Source organism: Natator depressus, chromosome 22 (assembly GCF_965152275.1).
Source record: "Natator depressus isolate rNatDep1 chromosome 22, rNatDep2.hap1, whole genome shotgun sequence".
Classification (NCBI taxonomy): domain Eukaryota; kingdom Metazoa; phylum Chordata; order Testudines; family Cheloniidae; genus Natator; species Natator depressus.
The window spans coordinates 14,369,576-14,383,555 of NC_134255.1; the positions used below are offsets into that span (position 1 = coordinate 14,369,576).

Genomic DNA, 13,980 nt, shown 5'->3' on the forward strand with positions numbered 1-13,980 from the left:
ACTCACTCAGGCCCACAGTGTCCTGGGTTTCATTACATGGAGGCCAGATCCAGGCTGCTCCCGTTTATTTGGCAGCCTGAATCAGACCCAGGCATCTCTTTCCAGGATGGATCATTTTATGCTGGTCTGGAGGGTAACATTGTTCTGTTTGTTTATGGGGTTTTATTCTCTGCTTCTACAAAGACCTAGTCAAAACAAAACCAACAGAAACTCAAAGTGGAAGAACATGGGAGATTACAGAGATCATCTAATTAAGATAATGTCAGAGAGCTTAGAAACCATGCAAGGCCTTAAACACATTACCTCCTGATGCAATTAGGTTGGCCTTTGAGCTTCATTGCTGCAGACACTTGGCTCAGGGCTCTGAACATCCAGGACACTGAATTACTTTAATATTGAAACCAGCCCCACAGCATAAGGGCAGTGGGTAGAGAATGCTTCTTACTGATCTCGCTAGACTTGTTCTGTGAGCCGTGTTCATAAGATGTAAAGGAAAAGCAGAAGAAAGACTGTGAGACCTGTTACCATCCCAGATTGAACCCCCAAGCCCAGCCATGGGGAGAGATTCAGACACTTGAGACCTTTTCTGTCACCAAATAAATTTGGAAATGAAGAAGAAGTACCTTTTCCCGGAAGCAGATGAAGATGGCAGTGAGGGTCCATGGGGAAGAGGTCGCAAGAAGTTCAGAACCCAAGAAAAGTCAGGGATTTGTTATATCAACTGTGCTGTCTACTGAAAGCAGAAGAGGCTGGATGAACTTCAAAACAAGCAGCCCCCAAACCTCTGAGAGAGTTTTGAAAGTTTCAAGGGAGTTATCCCTATACTGTCCCATTCAAGTGGGACTCTAAAAAGGGGTAAAATAAAGGGCAGACTAGTACATGAAGGCACAGTAACCTGCCCTTAAAGCATGATGTTTTGTTTACTGCCAGGCAGACATGGCTGACTCCCCACTGATACTGTGCTAGAAAGGAGAGGGAATTGAGCCCTAAGTGGCAGATGGTAAGTTACACTGGGCTGATGAGAATGCCTAGAGCAACTAATGCCTAGAGCATCATGGGAGATGTCACACTACAAGAGCTAGTTATTTCTCTTCTCTCTCAACTGGGGAAAGGGGCAAACCAGCCAGTTAAGAGCCAGGTACAATCCTAATTCAGTACAAGCCCTATATAACTTATGTATTTCATTTTGAGACTGAGATGGGAGAAGCAGGAGGGGAATATTAATGCTGCTGATGCTGTTATGCTTTCCTTCTTTCCACCTGCAGGCTGAGTCATGTGACATTGGGAAGAGATGGTGTTGGGTATTTTCCCCTTCTATGACACCCTCCTTTCCAGGATGTTCACACATTTTAGCATGGTGGGGATTAATATCCCTCTTTCACAGACAGGGAAAAAAAATGGACAGAGAGTAAGTGACATGCCCAAAGTCACACATCATTTCTGTAACAAGGAATAGAACCCAGGAGTCTTGACTCCACAAGCTGACACACTCTGTCCCTCATATGTATCTAAACTGTGTTATGTAAATATTAACACATAATGGGGCATGTGGTTTTTGAGAGAGTCACTTGCCTTTGGCATGTAATGAGGCATAAGTTTGAAGTTCAGAAAGGAAGTAAACAACACATCTGTTGTGAGTTCTCTCTCACATGCCTTAGCTATTCCCACCAATCTCTTGTATCTTATCTACTCTTTACCTTCCTCTCCTTGTCACTGGTGACAAACAGTATCATCTGGATATCATCTTTGACTTCTTGCGCTCTCTTCCCCTGCACATTTAGCCCATATCCAAATCTTGCTGCTTCTTCCTTGATAATATGTTCATGATCCAGCTCTTTCTCTTTGTCTAGACAGCTGAAACGTTTGTCCAAGTCCTCTTCATATCCCACCTTGATTACTGCAACCTTCTGTCTCCTGATTCCTTAGCACTCACACTGTCCTCCATCCCCACAGTCTACTGCGATCATTTTCCTTGCTTGTCTCTCTGATCTTGTCACTCCCCTTTTTGAATCCTTCTCGGAGCTCCTCCTGCTTCACTGCATCAAGTTCACGTTTCTGGTCCTCGCTTTCAGGATCCTTCCCAGCTCTACTCCTTCCTGCTTGTTTGCCCATGGGTTCTACCATGTCAACCCTGCCATCTCCGCTCTGCTATCAGTGCCTGCCTCATCCACCTCTTTATCAGCGCCTCATAAAACAGTCTCTGCACCTTCATCCACACTGCTACTTACATATGGAAGACCCTCCCTGAACCAGTCTGTAAGGCTGCTCGATTGTCAGCTCTCTCTTCAAGACATACTTCTGCTGTGACTCTCCCAAAATATATCAGCCAGTTAATGACTGCTTGAGGGGCAGATGAGGATAGTTGACTCTTACTTCATCTATTTATAATGAAAAAAGCAAATATGTACACAATTATATATGTATTCCTCTCCCCTCACCCTTTGTATGTCACTTGTCTCCTTAAATTATATTGTCTTCCTGTGTGTTTCTACAGTGCCTAGCCCAATGGGGCCTGAATCTTGACTGCACTCTCCAGACTCTACTGCAACAGAAGTATTAGATAATACTAATTAACCGTTAAGTGCCTCCAGTGCCTGAGAAGAGGCGCTCACCCTAAAGGGGTGTTTTTTGCACTGAAAAATGGTTATAGCGCCCTGTTACTGGAAGCAAAATAGTTCCTGGGGTGAGTAGTCCTGAGCCCTGCAAAAGCTGTCCCATCATCAGTTGGGTCTGAGCCACCTCCTCAGTCCTGGGTACTTTGTAATTAAAATAGCAAAACTGCACACCTAGAAATATTGTACAGTTATGATCCTGCCCCTATCAGTGCTGTGCTCAATGGAGAACTTTGAGCGTTCCCAGCTGTGATTCACCCGCAGAAGGAGCTACGTGTGTCTACAACAGCAGATGGCCCCAGGGTCCATTCCTTCAAACTCTGGCCCTGTCCTGAAAGATCTTTTAGGGACATCCATAGTGATCTAAACATAAGAGAAAAATGCTGCCTGGGAGCTTCAGCAATCTGGGCCCCAGGCAGCTCCAGGTAAGGCATCTACTTTCCCATTCACAGAGCTCAGGTAAAGAAGGCCCCCTTTTGGAACACAAAGCCGTGTTAATTTAAATAGGATTAATCTTAACCCCTTTGCAATCCTAATAATCTGTGCTCTGTATAGTAAATCTTTGGGCTGAGGGTGCTGTGTTATTCCTAAAAAGAAAAATCCTCACTTCTGAGAGAAATTCAGATTGAGGTGTGGGACCAGAACCTATTCCTGCCCCACGGAGCCCAGGATATGGCTGGACCAATACTTCGGTTAAACAGCCTGTTAGTGACAGAGGTTGGGCAAGCTGTTGAGCAGTAACTGGTTCAAGGGTGAGTTCTTCAGGAAAAGAAGGAGGCTGGGGTGGCTAGATCATTAGCTGTTACCTCTCAGAACACTTTGGGATGCAGCCATGAGCCAGACCTGATTATAAGACAGCAAGGGGAAGCTCCAGGGATTTGTTAAATCCTGTGCTGTTTGGAAGCATCTGTAGTTGGCAGGAGCCAGCAGCATAATGGTGTCACAGGAGCCAGTGTAATAGACCCTGTGGAAGCTTCCTCTTCAACTCAAAGAGCAAAGGTTCAACATTAGAATAGTTTAGGGTCTGAGCAGCTGTCAGGGCTATGGGCCTGAGCGGGCAGGGAAGAATATGGGCTTCCCCAGTCCAGGTCTGGGGCCCCTCTTTCTGCCTCCTCTACCAGACCTGGAGCGTCTTTCCTTGTCCCTGGCCTGGGCTTCTCTCTCTGTCTGTGCTGCTCCCATACTTAGGACACCTTAATATTATTTATTAGTATTGAAGTAGCACATACAGGGCCGTGGTCAGGATCGGGCCCCTGTTGTGATAGGTGCTGCACAAATACAGAGTAAAAGATGATCCCTGTCCCAGAATTCTTACAGTTGAATAAAGACATGATACCACAAGTGGATGTAACAAACAATCACAAGGTATGAGGAAGCGGGGATGAGGGAAACAGGAATGGCTGCTCTATTCTTTCCATCTTCTCTCTTTCCCACCAGGCATGGGTGTCTTTTGCTGCATCAGTCACTCCTCTTTCAGGCTCATCAGTTCTTCTCACTCAGATTTGTGGTCTGTCCGGAGACACAACACAGAAGGTGAAGTATAGGAGGAATGGGGTAGAAAGATGTTTTAATACCACCTTGTGCCGCCTGGATTCTGAGCTGCTCTGGGGGCCAGTGGGGCCCCATTATAAATTTGAGCAGCCCCATAGGCAGCGCAGAATGCTTTGAACACTCCCCATCCCATGCCCAACATGCCCCCATACTGGGACTGCAGGAAAACATTGTGGAGTAGAATGTACATTGGCCCTACACTGCTCCTGCACTTTGAGAATTCCTCTGGTGTGATATTTGCCATCATGTGCCAGCAATGCCCCTCTCCCATGTACATTGGCCAAACCGGACAGTCTCTACGCAAAAGAATAAATGGACACAAATCAGACGCCAAGAATTATAACATACAAAAACCAGTTGGAGAACACTTCAACCTCCCTGGACACTCAATTACAGACCTAAAAGTCGCAATTCTTCAACAAAAAAACTTCAAAAACAGACTCCAACGAGAAACAGCAGAACTGGAATTAATCTGCAAACTGGACACCATTAAATTAGGCTTGAATAAAGACTGGGAGTGGATGAGTTATTACACTAACTAAAAGCTATTTCCCCATGCTAATTTCCCCCCTACTGTTACTCATACCTTCTTGTCAACTGTTAGAAATTGACCATCCTAATTATCACTACAAAAGTTTTTTTCTCCTGCTGATAATAGCCCACCTTAATCGATTGATCTTGTTAGAGCTGGTACAGCAACCCCCATTTTTTCACGTTCTCTGTATGTATGTATATATCTATATATCTATATCTATATATCTTCCTACTGTATTTTCCACTACATGCATCTGATGAAGTGGGCTTTAGCCCACGAAAGCTTTTGCTCAAATAAATTTGTTAGTCTCTAAAGTGCCACAAGTACTCCTCGTTCTTTCTCTGGGCTATTGTGGCTCCTTCATGCCACCAGAGCAATTTAAAGAAGCTGTATTTAGGTTCAAAATCTTGTCCAGTGTCTGCAGCCTAAGTGCCTGAGAAATGCTGATCAGGGACTGACGACCAGTGTTGCAGAGACAGCCAGTTCTTGAGAAATGGAAGAAGCGAGGGTAAGAGAGGGGAGCCCTGGATGCTGTTCAGCAAGCAAAAGGCTGAAGCAGAAGAGAGAACACCCTGACTCGGTGGATATTAATTTAAAGAAGCTAAATGTAATACAGGGAATTTTGACAGCATTGGCTTAATGAGGCTGCTAGACCCTGATGCCCACTATGCTAGTGAGGTCTGTTGGGTGATTGTGATTCTCCAGAATAAAAGATTAGTGGATAATTTTTAGATCTTAAATATCCTTTGCACAGATGAAAACTATTAATTAGCACTATGGAAAAATCTTCCCTAGAGAGAGGCTGGGAAAAGGGACAGACTGCAGACTCCAGCTTCCCTTTTTTATTGCCCACGGCTGTATCCAGAGTTCAAATATTGTTACTAATCTTGGCTAATTATCCCAAGATGAAACTTTTCAGTGTCTTTTGCAGGAATTTCCATACAGACCTAAAACAAGTAGGGGAAAATGTGGACCACTAAGGGAACAAGGAAACATGACTAGTTACATTCCCAGATAGGTTGAGTTCTATAAATAATCAGAAAGAGGAAGTAAAACATTACATTTGTGGGAAGAATTATAAAGCACACATTGTCTTTCCAATAAGTACAGACATTTTTTATATTGAGTATCATTTCATACCTAGTACATACCTGTATCACATTGTGAGAAATCTGCCTTTCAGCATTTCTAACATGCACATCACTATACAAACTGGACACTAACATTTTCAAAAGTAGCCACTGTCTTTTCTGCTAATTAAACTTAGTGCTATAGCATTATGGATAGAATTATTCTCCAGAGAAAACTCTTTTTTTGTGATTGCCAGTTGATACATGATGCTAACAGAAGCTTACCAAACAAATTCCTGAGCAGTTAACTCCTGGAAGAACCTCAGACAGACAAAGAGACTCCAAATTATCCCCAACCTGTTTTTCAGATGTTTGGGTACAGAAGAATGCAGAGAGAATGTTAAAGTTGTGCAGTGAATTTCATGACCTGTTCCCAATTTTGGAACAAGTGTAACTCTTTGTACCTTCAAGAACTGGATGGAGAAAAATACAGAAGTCAGATCTGATCTCATTGAGAGATATGGTGCAGGAAGTGTTTTTTTTGTCCTGAAGGATGAAATCTGCTGTGTAGAAATGCTTGTTTCCATTTGCAGAATACATCCTCACAAAATTTGCTCTCCTTTTTTCATCTACTAGAATATGGACACGTGGAGTTCTCTGTCTGGAATAAAGGGCTTTTGGTTTTGTCCTTTAGTGCATTTAACACCACTCTGCAATTTTTAGGTCATTAAACTTTCATGTCTATTTTTCTCTTGAGAAATTCAGTCACCTGTTCATCTCAGCTGCCAGAAATAACAGGCTGCCGCTTGGGCTTTTAGCTTTGCAGAAATCAGAGTATCTCTGGAGTCCTGCACTAAACTAATTAGCTGGTAGATTTTTCTGGACACATAATAAGCTATGGATGAACAAACCAACAATCTGAACTGCGCCAGGAAAATCTTATGCTCTGAATGGGGAAAAAATACTAAACATGCTAATTAAATGAAAGTCTGCAGTATTGTAGCAGTAACGTCTGTGAAATCCTTCCCTTTGTAATAGCGACATCACTATTGCACAGGCACAAAAAGTTGTCTTTTTGGAGAGGATCATTTAAAGTGTAAATTTACAGGGCTTTAAAAGTGATTTTCTAATTACGATACTAATTACTCCATACCAGTAAAAATGCCTACCCAAAAATAGTGATTTTTATTTTGTGTGTGCAAAGAATGGGAGAAAACAAAGGGAAAAGTATTAAATTGTTAATCATAAGGCTGTATTTTTATATAACTTATTTCCTTTGTGTGAAAAAGGAATTGCTTATAGGGAAAAGACCCACAGAATCTAATAGAATATGGCAACCTTTCTAGAGTATTTTGGACCATCCTATAGAATTTAGTAGAGAATTTTACCCCTAAGGTAGATTCCTATAGGATGGTTAATAAAAAAATGTGTAAAAAGGAGATCATTCTCTTTCATTTTATAGGTTTTTGAAATATTTTCTATGTAACCCTGTTCAATCTCTATGGAACCTTATTGAATTGTATAGGACTTTTCCATAAGGGTGCTGTAGCTGTTTCAGCGGGTAACAGATGGCTCTGTAAATAAACATCTCTCTCTTCCACTGATAATTACTTGAATACATTAAAGCTTCACTGAATCTTTGTGTAATAGAAGGTTTGAGTTCTGGTCTGTCCTTGAAATTAAATTGTGTTGTGTGGCTGGATCCTGGTGTAAAGTCCCAGGCCCCTCCTTTCTTGGGACCAGGCACTTCTGTCTAACTTAGGTCACACAGGAACTCAACTCCTCCTTGCACTTTAGCAGGGGTAGTTATTACTATTGACCTGAAAACCAATGCGGGATCATCCTCTTGTACCTATTGTATGAGTGGGAGAGAAGCCAGGACTATGCTTGTTATATTTATGCTTCATGGTTCGTGTTCCCATTCAGTGGAAGCTGGTGATATTTTCAACTGGGCAGGCGAAATTGATAGCTACTGGTACTTTCAGAACTAATTTACACTAGATGAGTTAGAGCGCTGACTATTCTGGACTCTAAGCAGGGGAGGCAAAATCCACTCCAGCAAGCCTGCATTAGTCTCATGTGTCTCCCAAAGTCTAGACTTCCCACTCAGCACTTCCACTTTTGTTTTTTACAACAAATTGAGCAACCGCCCCCAAGTGTGCCTCTCACACCATGTTCCATACTTATCTGCTGAGTGAGCAGAACCGATTGAACATAAGTGTCCGGGCACCTTTCTGAGCAGACAGACTGAGCTGTGTTGTGTTTAAAGTTGGATTTCCCTTGTCAGGATGATTACAAGTGGTTTTGTTATCAGAATGTGACTTTGTGGCAGGGTGTAGAAGCATAAATGATGACTGATATTGCTGAGATAATGTGGAATGGAGACTTAAAACCCGCCGCAGCTGCAGAATAATGGGAAGCTTAGTGAAAAGGGAGGTAATCCCATAAAGGGATAAATCTGATTACACTCCATGTGCTGCACAAGCCCTTGTCCCAAAGGAATTCCAGTTTCACCAGGGCTTCTACTAGCCACTAACGTCTCATGTAAAGTATAGGAGTGAAAAAGTGAACCCCTTACACATGCACATGGGACTGCTCATATCAGCCCCTGACACCAGATGACTACTTAGGGAGCTCAAAAACCTGGTTCTCCATTATCTGTTGCCTCCTGCTGTCAGTTACACCTGTGCAAAGACAATGTAGAAGACTACCCAGTTAGAGTGGTAGTGTTCTTCACACAGTTTGCGCTTTCTTGCACTGATGTAAATGATGACACAAGGTGCAAGGGTGTGGAAAGTTGAGCCCAAGAGTGTCAGGACCATATACCAAAGTGAAATTGGCCCATTATCAAATCCAATCATTTCCTTAACAATTAGTGTAATTCACTGAAAATTACACTGGTTATTTTAACTGTCAACTAAGCTATATTTCTTTATTTTTTAAATATCTGAAAGTAAGTAATTTTTGGTTTTTAACATTTTATGAGTGAATTAATGCTGGGAATAAAAGTGAGGGACTGGCAGTAGTTGCTTTGAACCAGATATACTGCAGCCTCAGGCAGGTTCAATGCAAGCTTCCTTCTAAGCTGTGCTGATGCCTCTCAGTCCTGACCTGCAGTTCTTCCTGCTCTTCCAGTTCTGGGTTGTACTGAGCTACTCCAAACAGAACGCTGGTTTTGTTTTGTGAACCAGTGTCACGTAGGTGTTAGGATGAAACCCATTTGTACTTGTGATCTAAGCGAACATATGGTTGAGTGAAAGGTAAGAGTTGTTCAACTACTTCCTAAAACAACAGTGACTTGCAAAATTTTGTTTTCTTTTCTGTTTACAGCATCAACTACAGGCGTACGTGGCCTGGGTGAATTCCCAGCTGAAGAAGAAGCCAGCAATAAAGCCAGTGCAGGACCTGAGGCAGGATCTCCGAGATGGGGTCATCCTGGCCACTCTCATTGAAATTGTAGGTCAGTAACACCAAGTGGCACTATTGCTCCTGTTGGGGCTGTGGGGTGTTGCGTGGAGGAAGCTCGTTTTGGTGGGGCCCTGCTAGTAGAATGTTTGGAACTGTGTGAGGCTGGCCAGCAGGTCTCGCAGTATCGGAGCAGGGTGGTCATTTTAAGAGGAAGGAAAATTGTGGATCATAAAAGCTAATCTTCCACTGAAGTCCTTATGTGTTAGCTCAGTATCACTTGCTAACCTTTGGCTACTGGCCAAGTTCCAGGCCCTTTGAGAACTGCATTCACTTTGTCACCTGACACATGCCAAAACCCGCTAGCGTGGCCATGATAACTGCCACAAGAGGAGCTGAGCTGTTTTAAGGGAGCCATGAAAGGATTTCCCATATCGATGAAGAGCATCAGGGACCCAGAGGGGTGTATGGGCTAAGGTGGGACTAGTATGTGGCTTCTTAACTTCATTTGTATGTATGACCCGAGTCTCATTGTTCTGTATCTCTGCCTAATGTGGACAGCCCTGCCTGGAGTTTACTTGTAGGTGTTAATGGATGAGATTCCTGTCGGTCTGAGTTAATCTCTTTGCTAAGACACAAATATTTACAAGAAAGAAATAATAGGACTGAGCAGAAATGGTTCTAGAAGCTGATGCTGTCCTTTGCTGAGACTATGCTATGCAGTGCAGTGTATCTGCACAGAAGGGACATGTGCTGACTCAAGAAGATACAAGGAATAATGAATTATCTACAGAAAGCACCTTCACAGACAGTGCTACGGATTTATTTTGCCATTAGACACCTCATGAGCAGGGAGAAGTCACACATATGGCTCCCTTACTCTTCCCAACATAACAGCTGCTGAATCCTACATTCCTTGCACCTGTAACCGTTCCAGTGCCAGTCAGCACCAAGCAGGTCCATTCCCCTCTATAATTAGGCTGTTTGATTTTCCCAGCCGGTGAGAAGCTGAATGGCATTGAGGTCAGTCCCACCAGCCAGCAGGAAATGAGAGAAAATGTAGAGAAAGTCCTGCAATTCGTGGCATCAAAAAAGATACGTATGCACCAAACTTCAGCGAAAGGTAAGTGCTCCCCAATGACAGTGTCACCATGATCCTTAGCTATATATGTGAGAACTGGATCCTTTGTTGTTTTGTGTCCTACAGATAATTTATTTCCAGGCCAGTTTCTCTTGTTGCTACAGCCCAGTAACATGTTTAGTTTTCGGTTGAATGGCACTAAATTCTTGGTTGCTTTGGTAACAGTACCAAACAGGAGCAGCTAGCAGTCCAGGGCAAGAAATACATAATAGTATTAACAAAAAGAAAAGGAGTACTTGTGGTACCTTAGAGACTAACAAATTTATTTGAACATTAGCTTTCGTGAGCTACAGCTCACTTCATCGGAATGCATCCGATGCAGTGAGCTGTAGCTCACGAAAGCTTATGCTCCAATAAATTTGTTAGTCTCTAAGGTGCCACAAGTACTCCTTTTCTTTTTGCAAATACAGACTAACACGGCTGCTACTCTGAAACCTGTCATAATAGTATTAAGAAGAAGAAGAAATGCCCCCTCTCCTCTGAGTGGTCAGAGGACCAAACAAGTGGTATAATTGAGAACACAGACTTGGAAACCTTAATTGAATGGACATAAATAAATTGTTATTGGGCTGTTGCCTTCTGTGGTGGGAACAAGATAATTCCAGACCATTGGAAATCAGTGGTATTGTTTCCCATGCTTGGCAAACTCTGTTTGCCAGCATTTCCTGTCATAAGAGGAACAGAACATGTGGTGGGAAAGAAACATAAGGAGCAAAAACATGCACTTTCTGCCTCTTACTGTGGCATCATTTAGTCACAGACAGCACATGGTTGGAGGAAAACAGTCCCCTATTCTTGCTGGTTGTTGAGTGTACTGTTTGCTCCTACTGGGGCACTGGGTGAGGTGCAGTGCCCAATGACTCAAACTGGAATCTTGGAGCATCTGACCTTTCCTGTTGTTATCAGAAGGAGAAGAGCACAGCCCTGGGGGTTACAAGCCTCAGCTGGGTAGCCTTTGTGTATTCAGAGTACACAGTAAGTGCTCCATGCCAGCAGCATGGCTACCAGCAGACTGGAGGCTGTGCTATTTTTTCCCATTCAGTGAGGCCTTACATGCCAGTTCGCCCCATTTCACTGACTCTATAAGCTGTTGTTAATACTGATAAAACCTTGTCTATACTCACTGTAAACAAATATATCAACAGGCCCAGCCCAGGCAGCTCTCTCGAGGCCGCTTAACTCAGTGATCTGAATTTGCTTTCTTGTATCCAGGTTGGTAGCAGGGAAGTAAAGCATGAGCATCTAGAGTTTGGTAGGGCACAAATGAGAGCAGAGTTAGCTCTAAAGATTGAAATCCAGGGCTGGTGGTCTGCATCTCTTCTGGTTTTCCTAGAAAAAATGTCACATCCCATGTCTGGCCTGTTCTAGTCTCCTTTGTCCATTCTCGGTGACAGGACTTTGTTGAGAGCTTTGTGTAAGGGCTCTGAGGTTGGACATGTTATGAAGCAATCAGAGGAATGTAGGGCAGGAGGGGACATCAAGAGGTCATTTAGTCCATCCCCCCCAGATTGAGGCAGGATTAACATATCAAAGCTACTGTGCAGAGTGAGGTATGGGCGCAGGACTCTGGGACACAGTAACCCCTGAGTTCTAATCATAGCTCTGACACTGACTCGCTCTGTGACTTTGGGCAAGTCATTTCCCCTCTCTGCCTCAGAGCCTCTGTGAGTGACATTGATTAATTACCTTTATGATCTATTTTAACAGAATGTTTATTTTGGCCCCATCCCATCCTCCAAAAGTAAAAATTAACCACACTTCAGGCATCCGGTCCCTCCCCAAAAGTCTGGGGCTGGGATTTTCAAAGCTGCCTACAGGATTTGGATGCCCAGTTCCCATTAGACTTCATGGCCACTGCGTGTCCAAATCCATTGGGTGGCTTAGAAAAATCCCTCTACCCCCCCACCCCCCCCAGAAAAAGAATGGATGGTCTTTGGAGTGAGCCCTGAAGGTCATCAGATTTGGTCTGTTTTGTACACTGAGGGAAAGTGCATAGTGATGAGGATTGATTAGTTAATGATTACTAGATGATGTTGTTGCAGAAATCCATTCTTGCTCAGCGCCCTCCTCTTTCCTATTAAAAATGTGAATGCAAATTCCATGGGCCAGTTGGAGTCATCACTGGGACAGTGGTGATTTCAGTGACTGTGACACCTTTGTAGTGATCCTTCAGTAACACTGTCACACATAGGCTGGACTATTTGTTGAAAATAATCCCATACAGAAGTCCCAAATGTGCCCAGAGCAGTTAAAATTCTGTCCTGTAGGTGGCAGTGACTGATTTTACTTCAGGCTGCTTCATACAAAACAAATTCTGTGGAGCACTGGAATGATAACTCAGTCCTAATTACAGGTTTCAGAGTAGCAGCCGTGTTAGTCTGTATCCGCAAAAAGAAAAGGAGTACTTGTGGCACCTTAGAGACTAACAAATTTATCTGAGCATAAGCTTTCGTGAGCTACAGCTCACTGCATCCGATGAAGTGAGCTGTAGCTCACGAAAGCTTATTGCTCAAATAAATTTGTTAGTCTCTAAGGTGCCACAAGTACTCCTTTTCAGTCCTAATTGTTCAGTCCCTTTCTTTTGGAATGCTCCTGTTGAGTTTAATTACATTCACACATGTTGGTCAGACAAGAACCTGCTGAGCCCCATTGCCCTGAGGTTTGATTGCATTTTGCAGATATCGTTGATGGGAACCTGAAATCCATCATGAGGCTGATCCTTGGCTTAGCTGCTCATTTTAAACCTGGCTCGGGTAGAACAGCCATTCAAAGACCAGCCAGCACGGTGGGGAAGAGCCTTTCGGCATCATCAGCCAGTCACAGGCCTCATTCAGCGGCCGCAGTGGCCCAGGGTGCCGTGACTGCTCTGGCAGATGTTCGTCAGGATGTCTCACGCTCAGGACGTGATGTTTTCCGGCACAGACAGAGGTACTGGGTACTCCTATCTAGTCTCATTGGAATGAGTGTGAATCTTGGTGCTAAGTCTTAGTCCTCGGGGCAGGTAAAGGGGGCATCTCCCTACAGGACAGATAAAGAGGTGTCTGCCTCTCTATTATGAATTCATACATTGCTTGTTGACCTGAACCCAGGCCACCTTTTGCTGTAATCTTATTGGAGCTCACAAACAATCTATGGTAGGACTGCATTAGCACCTGGATGGGATACCTCTATGGCTATGTCTTCACTGACAAAAAGGTGTGTTTTTACCATGGGATAACTAACGTGCGTGTAAAAACAGTGGAGGTAAGGCACTGTAGTTTTACCATAAGGGAAGCCACGTGAGGCCAGCCATGGACAGGTGGTACAGTGCTGACCTCGCCTAGCCACCTTGCAGTAAACACGACAGCGCCTTGCCTTCACCTAGGATTGTACAGCATGATAACTAGCACACATTTATTATCTCGCTTTAAAAGAAAAGAAAACAAAACACCTTTGACAAAGGGCATGGCTACACTGGAAACTTCAAAGCACTGTCATGGGAGCACTCCCTCGGCAGCGCTTTGAAGTGCGAGTGTGGTCGTGCGTGAGCGCTGGGAGAGAGCTCTCCCAGTGCTCCTGGTAATCCACCTCCACGAGGGGATTAGCTCCGAGCACTGGGAGCGCAGCTCCCAGCTCTGGGAGCCTGTTTACACTAGCGCTTTAAAGCGCTCTGACTTGCTGCGCTCA

At 43.8% G+C, this 13,980-nt stretch overlaps 1 protein-coding gene across 3 annotated transcripts in view; it reads left to right on the forward strand.

Moving 5' to 3' along the window:
* DIXDC1 (DIX domain containing 1) overlaps positions 1-13,980 on the forward strand; it is a 65,410-nt gene that overhangs the window by 16,076 nt on the left and 35,354 nt on the right. For all 3 annotated transcript variants that reach the window (XM_074936512.1, XM_074936514.1, XM_074936511.1), the window contains exons 2-4: positions 9,099-9,228; positions 10,171-10,296; positions 12,993-13,242. In XM_074936512.1, the coding sequence (XP_074792613.1) occupies positions 9,099-9,228; positions 10,171-10,296; positions 12,993-13,242 (506 nt within the window). The remainder of the gene's footprint in view (positions 1-9,098; positions 9,229-10,170; positions 10,297-12,992; positions 13,243-13,980) is intronic.